The following is a 15,307-nucleotide window of genomic DNA, read 5'->3' on the forward strand; positions in this document are numbered from 1 at the left end:
TTAACTTCCTCACCTCTCGTTCAGAATGCATGTCTGTGAAAACTGTGGTTTCATCATCACTGGGGCAGCCTTCATGTAGGTATTGCAAAGCTGCTAGGGATGCCTTTAGTGCAGGCTGAACAGCCCAGATCCCTCAGCCTCTTCACACCAGGCGCTCCAGCCCTCTGAGCATCTTGGCTCTCTGTGAAACTCCAGTCAGTGAGTGTCTTGTTCTGGGGGCCCCAAACTGTATGCAATATTCTAGATGCAATGTTCCTTAGTTTTCTTTATCCTTCAGGTGCTGGATCTCATCCCTTGGAGAGAAGCCAAATCAGTGACTAGACCTGTCCAGATGATCTCAGATGGAGAAGAGGAGCTTATCAGAGACTCCAAATTCTCATGGACTTAATTTTTTTTTAAGCTTTGACAAACACACAAAAGTGGTAATGTGGAGAAGTCCTTCCCCTGCTTCCTCTGTGTTCACATCAGTTTGATTGTCTCCTTTGTCCCTCCTGCCTGAAGCCTTCAGGCCTTGATTTGTGTGCAAAGCCCATGTGGGACATGGTGTGGAGCATTTCTGAGCTCTAGTGCCATTTCTATATTAATGACAAAGTGTTATTTATATTTTCTTTTTAGAAGTGACCTCTTGCTGAGAGGTAACACAGTGTGTTAAATAAGCCAGGCTATGTGTAGATGCTGTTATCTCCTACTTGAAGGAGTCCAGCCTTTGATAAGCTCAGGGCTACACCTGCCTTAGAAATCAGATAGCACCTTGAAATATAATAATCCAGAGGGATACAGCTGCTGAATGGATGCTCAGATACTGACTAATCCCAGTAGCAAATCCTAGCAGCCAGCAAGTTATATGAGTGATTTTGAGGGAGGTGAAGCATTGGACTGTCTCCTTTCTCCTCTTCCCTTCTCCCCCCTTTCATGCTGCTCTGATGGTTTGGCTAGGAAGGTGTCCTGCCATTAGGATTAGTTTCAACAGAGTGGGGGTAAGGAAACTGATAGCTCAGAATGTTCTCATCCTCACTTCCTGTATTTAAACCGTGGACCTCATTGTATCTTCTGACCAGTGAAGAATGCTGAGGACCTCTCCCTCAAGCAGATGCTCGAACAAAGTGCTTAGAAAGGGTATTACCTTTGTAGGTAATGAACTTTTCCTTCCATAGGAAGTTTTTCAGGCACCTGTAGCCCCTGTTACGGCTGTGAGGAATGCTGGCATGTGCAGGAAAACAGAGCTTGCAGTGTGCTCGCAGCTTTGCTGGCTCATTTTGGAAACAGGGTTTCTTGTTTCCTTACAGGCTGCAAGCATGCCTAAGGGAAGCAGTGCTTGTCACCTTTTGTGCGTGTGGGAAAGTGAGGGACTTGGTTTGATCCTTGTTTTCTTCTTTGCTGTGGTTGATGTAGCTTCCATAGATTGATCTGTTTTAAAGGTTTCTTGGGCCCAGCCGGTTGTGCTTCATTTTTGTCTTGTGTACAGAGTGCTCTCTGTACCCCATTAGCCTGGGCACATACTTTTGTTCTTGTTCTTGTCCTAGTGGGGATGTTTGTTATCATGAGATAATTTATGTCGTCACTTCTGATAGCAATTGTTTCCTGTGGAAACAGCAGCTTCTGAGTAAGAGGCTACCATAGCATGGGTTAAATTGCCTGTCATGCTGCATGTGCCTGAGGACACAGTGTCATCCTGTGGTGTATTCACAGCAGGAATTCTTCTAAAGGGAAACTAAGTATTTAATGCCCACAGTGCCAGTCTTCTGAAAAGATTTGTCCTAAGTTCAGTACACTTTGGAGATACTTCAGAGACATGAAATGGAGATGTACACTTCATATTCTGCCAAAGCAATGTCCTTGACAGCACTGGGCTGGTTGTGAGACCCAGCAAAGCTAACTTGTATTCTCTGTAGTCCCAAATGAATTATTTCAAAATAAGGAAACAGATATTTAAGAAATAACAAATACATTCATCTATTTTCTTTTGCTTTCATACCCAGTAAGTTAGGAAGAAAGTTCCACCTAAAGGAATTTACATTACATCTTTTCAATCAATAAGCACCAAAATTCAGCTGTTCAGAGAATTAATACAAGGCAATATCTGGGTATAAGATTAAAACAAAAATTTCAATAAACACACTGTCTGTGTATAAAGCTTATTAAAAACTTATTCATTCTCTGAATGACTGAAGTAAGTGGTATGTGTTGGGAGAAAAACTCTACAGGTTTGTGATTTTTGGAATTCTTTTTAAATTTTTAAGTCTGACCCTCTCCTTCCTCCACTAAAAAAGAAATGCATTGTAGAAGCTATGGTATACTAGCTTGGTTATTCTGCTTGGTGTTTTGTGAGGCACTATAAAGGCCACCTAAGATACATTGTACTCTGTAACTAAAACAGCATATTGTGGTAAAAGTGGTTCTTAAAAAGATTTGAATATTCTGGCTCCTGGTGATCCCAGATGTAGTGGTCCCACACATTGTGGAAATCTCTGCTGGTACAAGTCTCTGCAGGCCATACCACAGACACCCTACACCTGCCTCTGTGCTGGGTCTGACATTTAACATAAAACTCTATGTCCAGTGCAGACTTACAGGCTAGCTGGCCATCACAGATGGTTTTTATAACAAAATGCCTTTCTACTACTTACCTGAACAGTTGTCGTTGTGTTTGGCTCATGAGGCACTATTTAAAATGTTTTTAATTAAAATTGTCTTATAGCACTTAAAATTGTTTTGTATAAAATTTGCTGTAAAGATTTGTAATATGGTCAAAGGGCTCTTTCTCCTTCATTACCATTTTTAAAAATGTTTTAAAAGCTAGAAAGCATCTTGTATATATTCTGTATATGTATAGCAGCACATTTCATGTATGGAAATATGTTCTCAGAATATTTATTTACTAATATATTTATCTTAAGCCATGTCTTATGTTGAGAGTGTGTGACATTATTGTAATAATCACTGAAAATCACTAACACGAGGCCCTGTAAATACATGATAATTGCACACAAAGATTTTACAGTACTTGCCGACCAAAAATGATTTAAGAGAAGTGTAGTTACTTGCAGTTTTGTAAGAAAGTGTACAAATGTCTGTATTAAAAGAAAAAAAAAAGGCAAAACCACACAAAAAATACAGTTTTATTGCATATACATGTGGGAGTTGTCCTTCTTGTTTTGGGGGAAAGGACATAGGTAACTGTTCTCCTCAAAGTATAGTCCTAGATATACTGAGATGAACTCTAATAAACAACATTTTTTTCCCTTTTTTTAAACAGCAGATAGGTGGATATGTACATGCCTTTACACAGCACACCAGTTACTGGGGAGCAGTGGGGGGTAGGTGTCACACAAGCCCCTGAGCCCCCCAGTACCACATCTGCTAAAAGAAATCCTCATTTATGTTTGGAACCTGCCTGTTCCTCGTGGCAGGGGAACTTAACTCTGTTGTAATTTCAGGTAAAAGTAATTTATTGTCCTGAAATAAAATTGTTTTGAGAGAGCGTGATACAGGTGGGCACAGCTGGGTAAATCATAGCTTGAATAGTCAAGCTAGATCCAGGTCCTTTCCCTGGATCATGGAATCACTGGTCCTGCTTAATGAAAATCAGTATTTCGGGACTCGTTTTGTCAGCAGAGAGCACAATTTCATCAGAGATGTTTATGCAGACTCCAGAAGAGGGGAGCCTGGAGGTGTGTGGCTCTGTGTGTGTATGTACATGTGTATTTATGTATGTTACTGTGTAAACAGTTCACCTTCTGTATTATTCATTTCCCATCCGCTGATACACTCACAGAGCCTTTTCCAGGATTCTCCAGCTTCTTCCTTCTCCCAGAGATTTTCACCTGGTAATCCCCTGGACTTTCCCCATCTCTCACCCATATTCAAATGCACCTCAGGATTCAGCCAAGAAATGAGCCTTACTTCTCTCCAACCCTCCTTGTTTCATATGTGATAACTCCATTTGGGGTGACAGACTATTCAAGGGTATTATTTTATAGGGGACCCTTCACAGCATAAGGACCAGTTCCCATCCTGATCTCAGGTATGATGGGAAAGCCTGGTCTGTGTGGGGAGACAGGCACAAAAATGGACGAGCAACAGGAGCAGGTGCTTCCCAGTTAAAGTATGTGCCCCTTGTTTTGCTTAGTGAACAGAGTCTTGGCAATTGCCAGTGATTACAGATATGCCTTTTATATGCAAATTAGTTCACAAAACATGTGTTTTTACAAATAGCATAAAACCCCTGTGTGTGGGTGGCTGGTAGCTCATATATTGACAGGTCACATCTGAATCTCCCTTCTCTTCTCTCCCTCCACAAACCTGCTTGCTGTTCTGTTTTTTTTTTTAAGAAAACTGCCAGCTGATTGTGCTTTTAAGAACTGGACATTCCACCACCCTCAGTGTCCTGTAGGCACACAGTGTGTGGTGATTGGGAGTGGGGCTCAGCCCAGCCTCATCCCCCATGGGCACAGCTGTGAGCAGCCGGTGAGCAGCACTGACAGCAATGAGCCATGGAGTGCCCAGGGGCACTGAGCAACCACAAAGGGAACAGAGGGCACACAGGGGCACTGCAGGAACATGAGGGGTATAAAAGGTTGGGCTAAAGAACAAGAAGAGCAGATGCTTGCAGCCTTCTGCAGTGACATGGTCTTACTCTGTATGGGCAGATGCCTGAAGCCTTCTGAAAAGGTGTGGTGAGTGTCTGTGTTGTGGCTGTCCCAGCTGTGACATGTGCTGTGACGCTGTCCCACAGAACGATCTGTGAGCCCGTGTTCTGTCTGTGTGAGACACAACGGTGAGCTGCTGCCTGAACTTCCGAGTGGTGCTTACCTCTGTGTGGTGTTCTGTCTACTCTTTGTTGTGGCTTTTTAAAAATTACTAAATGTAAATATTTTCTCTCTAAAATGAACGTTGGGATATTTGGTAAGGCGGGGGAGGTTCTTTCTACTTTTCAGGTTTGATACTTAAGGAACAAACTTGTGACAAAATGAGAGTCCTGTGGGGCACCACAAACCTCCACAGAACCTTGATACAGTAGAAAAAGCCAAGCAGGAGCAGATTATTCATAGTGGATTGTACATTATTGTAACACTTGGTGTTTCTGTAACACTATCTGCAATATCATGTGCATCTGTCAAATCCTATGACAGCTGTTAGGTAACGTTTGTTTTTACTTGGCTAGCGTGAAGAGAAAAATGCCCTTAAAAGGATACCCATGGTCATACCCTGTGGAACCAGCCTGGCCTAATTCTCTGGCCAGGGAGACAATAGCATACCTGAAACCAGATATTTTATCTTGCAGTGAAAGCACCGTGCTCCTGTGACTTAAATGCTTCATAGAAAAGTGTCTCTTTCAGAATAAAGAACACATTTCCCTTGTGGGGAATGAAACTGCTGCTTAGGAAACAAGCAAGAAAAAAGAAGGGAACAGTTCCCAGAAAGAACCAAAGTGCCAGAGTCTCATAACTGGAAAATGGCAAGAGTAACCTCCCCTGTGTAAGGGGAGGCCAGTCCCCTCTGACAATTGTGTTTCTAAAAGAAAAATGAGTCTTCACATGAAGAACTGGAGGCGGTTTTGGTATTTGTCACTGGTTTTCTGGTGCTTACGTAAAAGGTTGCTGAAGGTTTCTTAAAATGTAGCATTATTTTGGCCAGGAGGAATTAATTAGAGAAAAAATGAATCTTGCAAGAAAGTGGAAACAGCATTACACATTGCTGTAATTTCCAAAGCAAACCTTGAAAGAGTTGTTAGTTTTTAAAAGTTGGAAAACATGTAAACCAAAAACTTTCAATTTGCTGTTACCTCAGAAATTGTGTCTCGGAGCAGTTTCATACTTTATATGTAAAGTAATCATTCTCAGCTCTAATTCCTCTCTTCTAACATGTGTAGCAGGCAGTGCTCTTGTAATCTGCTGGTGAACTGCAGCAGTTTCTGCCTCCTTTATTTCAAGTTTGTATACACTTCAGTCATCCTAACTGAACTCCTTCTGCACAAATACACTGTATTTATTTTTTCATAATTATTGTTCACAACCATTTGCTGAATGCAGGGTGAACAGTTATAAACACAGTGCATACTTCAGCAGCGAGTCATCTCAAATTTGATTCATTCTGGTTTCTTGACAGCCTTATGTGGTTCATGTGATAGCTTTTGGATTTGGAGCAAAATGTCTTTAGACTGAAGTTCACAATGCAAATTTTCATCCCAAAGCACAGGTGCTCAGTAAATTTGAGAGAGTCTGAGTGGCGTGAAATGTGTGTGTGTAGGGGGGATGTGTTATTTAAAAAAAAATTGGTATGGTCTGAAGGTAATTGTATTTTTCACTGTCAAGGTAGCAGAATTGTTCATAAATGTCCAGAACAATATTCAGGTGAAACTATCAGTGAACTGTTTTTCATTGGAAGATTGTGAAATACTGCTGCAAAGCAGCAAGAACTAGTTGGACAAGTTTTTGTCAGGAGTTGTTTTTGTAGTTCACCCTTCCTTTAGGCAAAGTGGTGCACTAGAAAATTCTGTTCCTTCCCACTGCCTGAGAAGGCTTTATTAAGCAGAAGATGAAAGTGGAATAGCTACTTATGCTCATTCAGTGGCAGCCATGTATCTGCTGATGTGTTTGACCTGTAGTCATCCAGGCTGCAGATTCAGTGCAGTTTCCAGGACTATCCATAAAAATCTCCTATTTATTCTATTGCCAGGGGGGTTTGGAAAAAACAGACTTTAATTCTGCAATCCCACTGGATTGTCTGTATGAGCAATGTGATAAACTTCCTCAGCATTGTCCTGGCTGTAGAAAATCTGGCAGAAACAAGTCCTAGAGAAGATTATATTAATGCTTGATTGAAAGAGCAGATTACATGTTTGATGGTAAAAATCATCCAGAGAGTATATGCATATGAATTTGCAGTATCTTATGAGCAGCCTAATACAATTACAGGCTAGAAATGAGATTCAAAGGAGTAAAGTGTTTCTTACAGCAATTGTTTTATCAGCATCTATTCTGTCACAAAACTGAGGCTGAGTTCCCCTGTTCTCAATGTCTTTCTATCATATATACCAAAGAAGTATCTTTGATTTTTTCCCTATGGTTACAGTGTATAGAAAATTTATTTTTCCCAGAGTGTAAACTAACATCTTTTCTTCCTATAAAATGTTAGCAAGATAGAAGCATAATATGCTGTATTAAATAATGCATTTCCTATACATATACAAATATATATATTACTATGATAACACATCACACATTTTTACATAACAAAGTCTCTATTTTCCCACAACATAACAATATTAAGATAAAAATACATATAAAATCACATAGTCAACAAACTAAACTAGTTTTAAATGTAGATTTTGAATGAGGGAAGGCACTTGTCCAGCTGGCCCCTTTCCACCTGAGGTCCACACACAGTGTAGGCTGCTGGAGCTGGGGTGCAGTGTGAAGGCAGCAGGCTCACACGTGGCTGCTGTGCCAGTTCCAGCAGAATTGCTCGTTGCCCCAGCTCCTGGGGCACACATCTGGCCTTGTCCCATGGCTTATTGTCTGCTTAGCTGTGCACTCAGGGAGCTCTTAGCTCATCTCCCTGTGCAGCCACCCCGTGAGCAAGGTCAGAGAGCTCAGCTCTGTAAAAAGTAACTCAGGGAAGAAAAAGCCATGGCAGTTTTTGACCTGATCAGTTTATTGCACCACTACACAGCTGGTCACACCAGCACAAGAGTGAGCAGCAGGCCAGAGCAGGAGCTGAAATCCATGTGAAGGAGGAGGCAGCTCCTCATCAGGATTTGGTTGCCAAATCAGTTGCTTTTGACATTGTAGCCAGTGCCACATTTGCAGCCTGTCCAGCCTCTCGAGGGGACTGCTAGGCAGGAGCTCAGATGGCTACAACTGAGATACAATTCCAAACAAATTCTGCAGTTATTTTCAATTAGTTGGAGAAAATGCTGTAGACACCACCCTCCTGAGGTGTCCCTGCTCTCCAGCTGCCAGCTCTCACCTGGCTGTGTAGTAGGGGCATTTCTTTTGTGGGATTACAACACTTGTGCATGGTCACACTTTTTGCTTCTTTCTCCCCCAAACCCTCACAGCAAAGATCAAAACGTGCTGTGTTAATGGATAGCACATCTCTTGGCCATAGATCACCACAGCCTGGAGTGTCTGCACTAGCAGTGTGAGTGACCCTACCACATTTTGAAAAAAATCCATGCTGGAGCTCTACCTGCTCTTCATGGTCTCAGCCCTGGAAAGTAATAAGTGCTATTTAAGGGACCCTGTCCATGAATTTCCATCCATTGCTCTGTTTGCTAGCACTAGCAGTATCTAGAATCAGCCAATCTGAAAAACTCTGTGGGGGGAAGCATAATTTCTTCTATGCTTTTATCAGTGTATTACCCATGCACTGTCTAATACTAGTCCTGTTTATTGTTGCCATGACCAGTTAATCTGCTGTAAGTGCTGCCTTTACGGGACTTTTGTATATAATAAATTAATGCTCCCCATGAAAGTTCCATGAAATACAATTTTATTTAAAAAGTATTTGAGGAGCTAAGGGAGCAATGCAAAAATCTCACTTCTTGAATACTCTAGATTTTTGCATTAGTAGCATCAGTCTTTGTTGCTGTTTGTTATAGTTTCTCTAATATTATAGTGAAATTAAATTCTTCACTAATGAAGAGAAGTGTAACATTCTGTATTTTTTCTTTCTGCAGTATGTGTAAATCAGTCACCGGGTGTTCCTGATGGTTTTTTTCAGTTTATCATCATTAGGTAACTGCTTTATTAATGTCTCTCTGACAAAATGTTTAACTTGCATTTGATAAGGCAAGCAAAGCTTCATCACTTTGTGATAAGCACTGTGTGCTCGTAGCAGCTCCTGAGGATCTGGCACCACGCTGTGATTCTCCCTGCCTGGTTTCCTGTTAGTGCACCAAACTAAGGATTCTCAGGAACCAACCTGCTTTGTTTAGCTCTGAATCTCTGAGGTGAACTCTTTCTCCACACAGCATGATGCAAAACCTTACTTTTGAAAAAGGCAATTTCAGAACTTGTGTTGGGTCTGAAACAGACAATGGTTTTTGGTCCAGCATGATGACACGTAAGACAGAACCAGCATATTTTTTGCAACTTGTCCTGTCTTCATTTTAGCTAATACTGTAATTATATTTTCCTGTATTCTTTCCAGCAGCTCATGCAAGGAAGTACTAGATGTTCCCATGCTATTCCATTTTTTATATAAACAATTCCATAATTGCTGGCTTAGTAAAGTCTGGTTTCTTTTAAGCACGCATTGTGATATTGTTCAGCTGTCTCTAGCACTCATCTGTGGTACATAAATCAAGCTGGATTGAATTCAGTTCAGGTAAAAGACCAGATCTACAGTGGGGTAAGGCGCAATATTTCACTGCTTAATTCTTTGATGCCCTGTTTTTTCAGTGAAATCTGTACTTCTCACAAAAAGGAGGGAGTTATATGTTAAAAATCATAAGGGCAGATACTAGAATGAATTTAAACTCGGTGACAATTTTCTTACTTTTCTTAATTACCTTTTGTAGATGCACTTAATAGATGTTCTCTGACTGCACATCTGGTATATGCAGACTGTTGTTATATATTCAAACTTAACCAGAATTACTGTAGTTTAATGGCTCTCAGTGAACCTTCTCTAACTGAGTTTAAGGAGCTGCCCACTGTAAACCTTTCCAGTCAATTTATCTGACATTTGCATTGACAGTTTTTCCTAAATATCTTGCTGGTCTGAACTTGCTGAGGCTGAAAGACTCACTGCTGATCCCTTGGAATCACTTGTTTCCCACTTGTGGTGGTGGGATGAGAAATTAGAGTATTGTGGGTGGATAGCCAGTCTACCAAAGAGGAGAAATAGTTAATGCTGTCTGTTGCAATCAGAGAAAATAGTTCACAGGTCAGAGCCCTACTGATGTTTTAGTTCTTTGACAAGTAAGGCAATTACCTTAAAAATTCAGTTCAGTTTTAGTGTTGCAGGCAAGGAGACACTTCTCACAGGTGAGTGTCAAGGCAGCTGTTTGGTGCATGTTCAGCTGCACAGCCTGGCCCAGCTGAGTTGGTGATAGCAGCCTACAACTTTGTAAATAGTTTGGGCTGCTGAGATCAATACATGTGACTTCAGAGCAAAAATTGGTTAGTCAGCCTCACTGATAAAAATTCAGTGGATGACAGTATCTTTGGACAATCCTTTAAGAAGCCCTAAGCTTATACCCAGGATGAATGCTGGCTGTCAGGCTGGAGTACAGTAGTTTTTTTAAAAGATCACTGTGAATATGAATGAAATTATCATAAACATCAGTGAATGGTGGGTCAGATAGAGTCATTTAAAAGGCTTCAATGCTCCTGCAGGTCTTGATCTGGCGAGCTCTAGTCAATCAAAATGCATATTTGTAGCTGACTCTTGTTACAGAGGCATCCTGAATTTGATTTTTTATGTTTGCATCTCTGCTTGTAGACACAGAAACAGAACATGCAGAAAGAGCACTGAGCAACCAGGCTGATAATTTTTCCAGTCTTTGATTCCCATTCTATTGTATAGTACCTTTGAGATGTTTACATCAAGGCAAATAAGCTCTGTTTGCTGAACGGGTTAGCAGTACCCACCTCTGTCTTCTGCCTTGAGAATAAAAGGACTGAAGTAGCCTGATCTAATACAGTGGTTCAGGCAAGGGGGACCCAAGAAATCCTCAACCTGTAGATACCCCTTCAGTTACCTTGGGCAGGGGTCCAGGACATTTTGAATTTTACGAGTTTTTACATCTATTTTAAGTGCAATGGTTTAAAGGCAGTAATTAACAGCACTACAGACTTGAGGAGCACCAGGTATTTCAAAAGTATTGCTGCAATTAAATCCATTGTCACTGCTATATCCAAGAGAACAGCAGATAGGCAAAGTCACTCAAAGGCCTTTGGAAATGGACTTTTTGGAAAACAGGTATGAGGTTGGGAGGAAAAAAAAGGAAGAGTAATCTCAAGTCACCTGGATTCTAAGGAGATCAATTCTTGCAAAATAAAAGACACCTCAGTTTCCCACCAGTGGGTTGCAATCATCTTGTTGATTTCGAAGCTTTTTCTTGAAGATGGATATTGATGTGGATGGTTGGTAAAATATACTCCAGATCTCCCCAGCAGTAGTGACATCACTGCAATCCTCTGTTTCAGCTGCAGCAGGAATCTGGTGGGACCTAGGGACCAAGAGTTAATTCACCCTTGTGTTAATGTGCTTGGGTAGCTTTAATATGTCTGCACTGGGAGTGCTCACAGCTCCCACTGCATCTGTGACACTTCTTTCTACCTGCTGTGCAAAATGTAGGTTTTTGGAGTGTTTCTTGCTTGGCTTGATCAAATGAAAAGTTAGGTATCCTTTTGCCACCCTGTGACAGCACTGATACATTAAGCTAAGAGGGCTCTACAGACTGTAGTTGTTGTTATTATTATAGTTGCTATTAATACAAATTAATTTCCTTGTATATTTAAGCATGTTTGTGCTATGTAAATACAATATTCAACATTTTGATTTGCTGATAACTCACCCATCATTTCATTCCTGAGTGTCCATCTAGAGGACCCAAAATTTACTTGGTAGGAGTGTAGATGTTTTAATTTTTTCCCTGCAAAGTATTATCATAATTTGACCTCTTCTCACCAAACCTGGATGTCTGATAACATTTTCCTCCTTCCTCCTAAAGTACAAATCTTGTCAAATCAAGAGCAGAAGAGATAGTGTAGTAGCAAACGCTATCCTAACAGACTGGAAAGTTTAAAAATGTGCTTATTTAGGATCTTACATGAGAATACAAATATGTAATAACTAACTTGGAATATGGCCAATCTGACAATTGGAAGGCAGAGAGGAGCCCCAGGTTTGGTTCAGAGCTGAGATCTTGGTTCTCTGTGGTTGCTTTTGCTCCACACTCACCTCATGGTAACGTGCAGAAGTATCTTTGCTATTATGGCTGTAACACTTAGGATGAGCAGTGCTGTGAGGCTGTATATTGTCCATTCTGCAAAAGAGAAGAGGGAGAGCTCTCAGTACATTCATTTATTTACAGTTTTTACAGTAAGAATATTGCATGAAAGGAACAAACAGCCTTGTGACGCTTTGTTCAAATCTGTAATTTGACAATGCCTTAAACCTACAAGTATTTTCTGCAGACTGGCACAAACCATACAACTTTCAGTCAGAACTGCTTTTTTCCCTTGTGAAACTCCTCTCAATAAAATTGAATGCTGGCAAAATTCAAAGCATATACTAGTAAAATTACCTAGGAAAGGAAGCAGAAGTTCCCTTCCACCCACTGCCCCTTCCTCAAAGCATTGCCTGTACATGATGATTTGAACAGTATTTTCTGAACTGCATAAAATCCCAGGGTGCAGTTTCTGTTGGTGCTCCTGGGTAGTTTAACACTAGGCAGCTTAGGTGTAACTATGCTAAGTCTGGCATTAGGCTGGGCCTAGTCCCAGACTATTCCTGGGCACGTTCTGCACCTTGGCTGGTTTGGGTGTGCAGCTCATGTTTCAGGTTTGGGATGCAGACAGCTTCAGGACTGTGGGAATGTCCCCAGTGGGACTGAGGCCCAGCTCCAATGATAGATGAAAGCAGATACCCAGAGTGGTTTAACAGCAGGAGAGAATAATGGTGATATTCACCAAGAGTGCATTTCTAGACTTCAGTTATTTACAGCTCAGTAATTTCCTGAATTCAGTGATGTCCTGAAGACGAGTTCTAAGCAAGTGACAGTTCTCAGTGACACCTCTCCTACGCCCATTAACTTGTCTAGTCCTCTTTGTATTGTTGATGAGGCTTTGTTAATTGGGGTAACAGGGATGCAAACAGCATTTCAAGCTATTCTAGACTCTACAAGTAAAGTTTGCTCTTCTTTCAGCAACTTGTGCCCTTCTGTGGGATGCAGGTCACTAAAGCTGATCTCAGTGAGGAGGCTGCTCTGACTCATGCATTTTGAGATGCTTTCATTCTCAAGAACTCATCATCTTCACACTATTTCTGACTTAGGCTGAGAAGTGTTTTGAAATGTAATGAGAGAATCCCTCTCTCAGTAAGTGCTAATTAGACTGAATGAAAATTCATCTGTTAGTAAGATGCACAGTGGATCTGCTAATGTGGAGGAGGCAGCAAAGGAAATAGTGACTCTGGATTTTGCTTTGGCAAAATGGATTTTCCCATTTCCACATTTTACTGTGTCATTACCAGGCATGGAGCTGGTTGGATGGCTTGGGCTGGTTGTGATGACATAGAGTATCTTTGATGACCGGGCTGCATTGATGCTGAGATTTGCTTGTTCATTTATCCTCTCTGGAAGGGTGTGATTCACTGGGATCTTGTTTTGATGCACATTGTCCTTCACAGCTGAAAACAGAGGAGTATGATTACAATAACAGTCTCTTAACAGGTGTAATTGGACTTTTGTGCTTATAAACAGACATGCTGCTCTCTGGTTTACGTAAGGGCACTCAAATAATCAAATTATATCTGATTCCTAAAAAAGCCTGTACTTCACCACTTTGGGGTTCTCAGAATTTCTCTAGCAGCTCATCATAACAGTAGGTACAGCTCAAGGACCAGAACATTTTCTCCTGATAACTTTCAGCTGAAGAGGAAGAGACTGTTAGAAGGAGCCAAGATGAGCCAACGTGCAGATGGATTATTGTTTGTTTTGTTTCCCTCTGTCATTTTCCAATCTGTTTTAACAGGAAGGTATAGAATTGAATTTTTAAAACCTTTATTGAATTGAATTTTTAAAAACTTTTATTTTGCTATTTATGATGTAGCTGACTGGAATGTTCCAAACTGAGAGGAATTTTGGCGAAGCTTTCACCCAGTGAGTAGTGGCAACAAGAGAGATGAAACACCTCTTAGATAAGAGATGAAATATTTGTTCTTTAATTGCCACTTCAGAAATCTCCCGTGTGAATTAAATGCTTCACTGAAAGGCAGAAACAGCGAAGGTAGCCTCTTACCTCTATACCTGATAGCAAATCCCTGGGCTTGGTTGATGTCATCTGAGAAAAAGTACAAAATGACAAAATCCAAAGAGATGTTAAACGTGTGAGGAGGCCTGTTCTTGCCATTAAAACGAGCTAGAACGTGGTAGGTGTAACCATCCAGCAATTCCACCATATCTGTAGCATCTTTGATTTCAAAAAGGACAAAACTGAAGTGGATTTGAGATGCTCCTGGAACTTGTATGGTCCAATAACAGACTTTGCCTGTGCCATATGTGTCAGGAAAATCTGGGGAATAGATCACAGCTGTAGCAGAAGTGTAATTCCCTCCACAGGCACCAATAAGGGCTGTGAAAACAAGAGGAAAGGGAGAAAAATGGGAAGAAAGAAAGAAAAAGAAGAGGTAATACATTAATTTTGCAAAACTTTAGCACCCTGTAGATTCTAATACTTAAATGTGACTTGAAGGTACAGACTGGCTAGGCCAGCAGGATGCATTCTCTGCAGCTGCTCTTTCTCTCCCTCAGCACTGGGAGCACAGCTTTTGTTGCCCTTTCTTGGAATACTTATGCCTCATTACTCTGACCTATGCATCAGTCTTGAACACTGCAACTTTCCTTTGTCCTTGTGTTGTAACCATGTACCCTTTCCTGCACCCCTGCAGAAATGGGGTAAGAGATAAATCACTGATTCAGGGGCTTCTACTCTGAACCTATCAGGCAGGCAGGAAAGTGGGTTAGTGACTATTAACTCTCACTGCTTAATAACTGACACCCTTTCACAGCTGTATGAAATTGAAAACTTAAACACCACTGAATCCAGAGAGCAACTGAAATGCCACCAGCTGACAGTGCATATCCATATATGCATATACAATTTTTTACTCTCTAGTAAGATCAATTCTTAGGGAGTTTCTGACAGCTGACTTAGTACCACTTGTGAGGAAAGTGAGAGAACCTCTGGAGCATGAGCAAGCATAATTTCTTGGAAGAGCTATTTCACATTATTAGTGGATGAGAATTTTAGGCGGAAATGGAAAGCAGCTTGATTTTATACCAAATAGAGGTGTTTTGCTGTTTGGTGTGCAACAGTTCTCTTTTTTGAGCCCTTTCCCTAATTTGCTGAACATGTGAGGCCTCTCCTTTGGGAAAAAACTGAGCCTGCTTCAATACTTACTGTCAAAAAGAATGACTCTGCCGTCCCCACCGCAGGGCTGAGTGTGGTCTCCAAAGCAAACACTGTTGCATTCCGTACTGGCTGCCTCCCCGTATCTCCAGTAGTCAGGGTTATTTCCACAGAAGCAAGCATAACCTGATTCCATGCCTGCAAACTTTGACAACAAAGAT

At 41.1% G+C, this 15,307-nt stretch overlaps 2 protein-coding genes across 6 annotated transcripts in view; one reads left to right on the top strand and one right to left on the bottom strand.

Moving 5' to 3' along the window:
* ZNRF3 (zinc and ring finger 3) overlaps positions 1-2,900 on the top strand; it is a 67,585-nt gene extending 64,685 nt beyond the window's left edge. For all 5 annotated transcript variants that reach the window (XM_053993663.1, XM_053993664.1, XM_053993665.1 and 2 more), the window contains one exon: positions 278-2,900. In XM_053993663.1, the coding sequence (XP_053849638.1) occupies positions 278-321 (44 nt within the window). In that variant the 3' untranslated portion in view covers positions 322-2,900. The remainder of the gene's footprint in view (positions 1-277) is intronic.
* Positions 2,901-3,101: 201 nt separating this feature from the next.
* KREMEN1 (kringle containing transmembrane protein 1) overlaps positions 3,102-15,307 on the bottom strand; it is a 30,081-nt gene continuing 17,875 nt past the window's right edge. The window contains exons 5-9 of the mRNA XM_053993668.1: positions 15,138-15,291; positions 13,977-14,309; positions 13,207-13,365; positions 11,917-12,001; positions 3,102-11,182 (exon numbers count right to left, since the gene is read on the bottom strand). Coding sequence (XP_053849643.1) covers positions 11,020-11,182; positions 11,917-12,001; positions 13,207-13,365; positions 13,977-14,309; positions 15,138-15,291 — 894 coding nt within the window. The 3' untranslated portion in view covers positions 3,102-11,019. The remainder of the gene's footprint in view (positions 11,183-11,916; positions 12,002-13,206; positions 13,366-13,976; positions 14,310-15,137; positions 15,292-15,307) is intronic.

The sequence above is a fragment of the Vidua macroura genome, chromosome 18 (assembly GCF_024509145.1).
Source record: "Vidua macroura isolate BioBank_ID:100142 chromosome 18, ASM2450914v1, whole genome shotgun sequence".
NCBI lineage: Eukaryota > Metazoa > Chordata > Aves > Passeriformes > Viduidae > Vidua > Vidua macroura.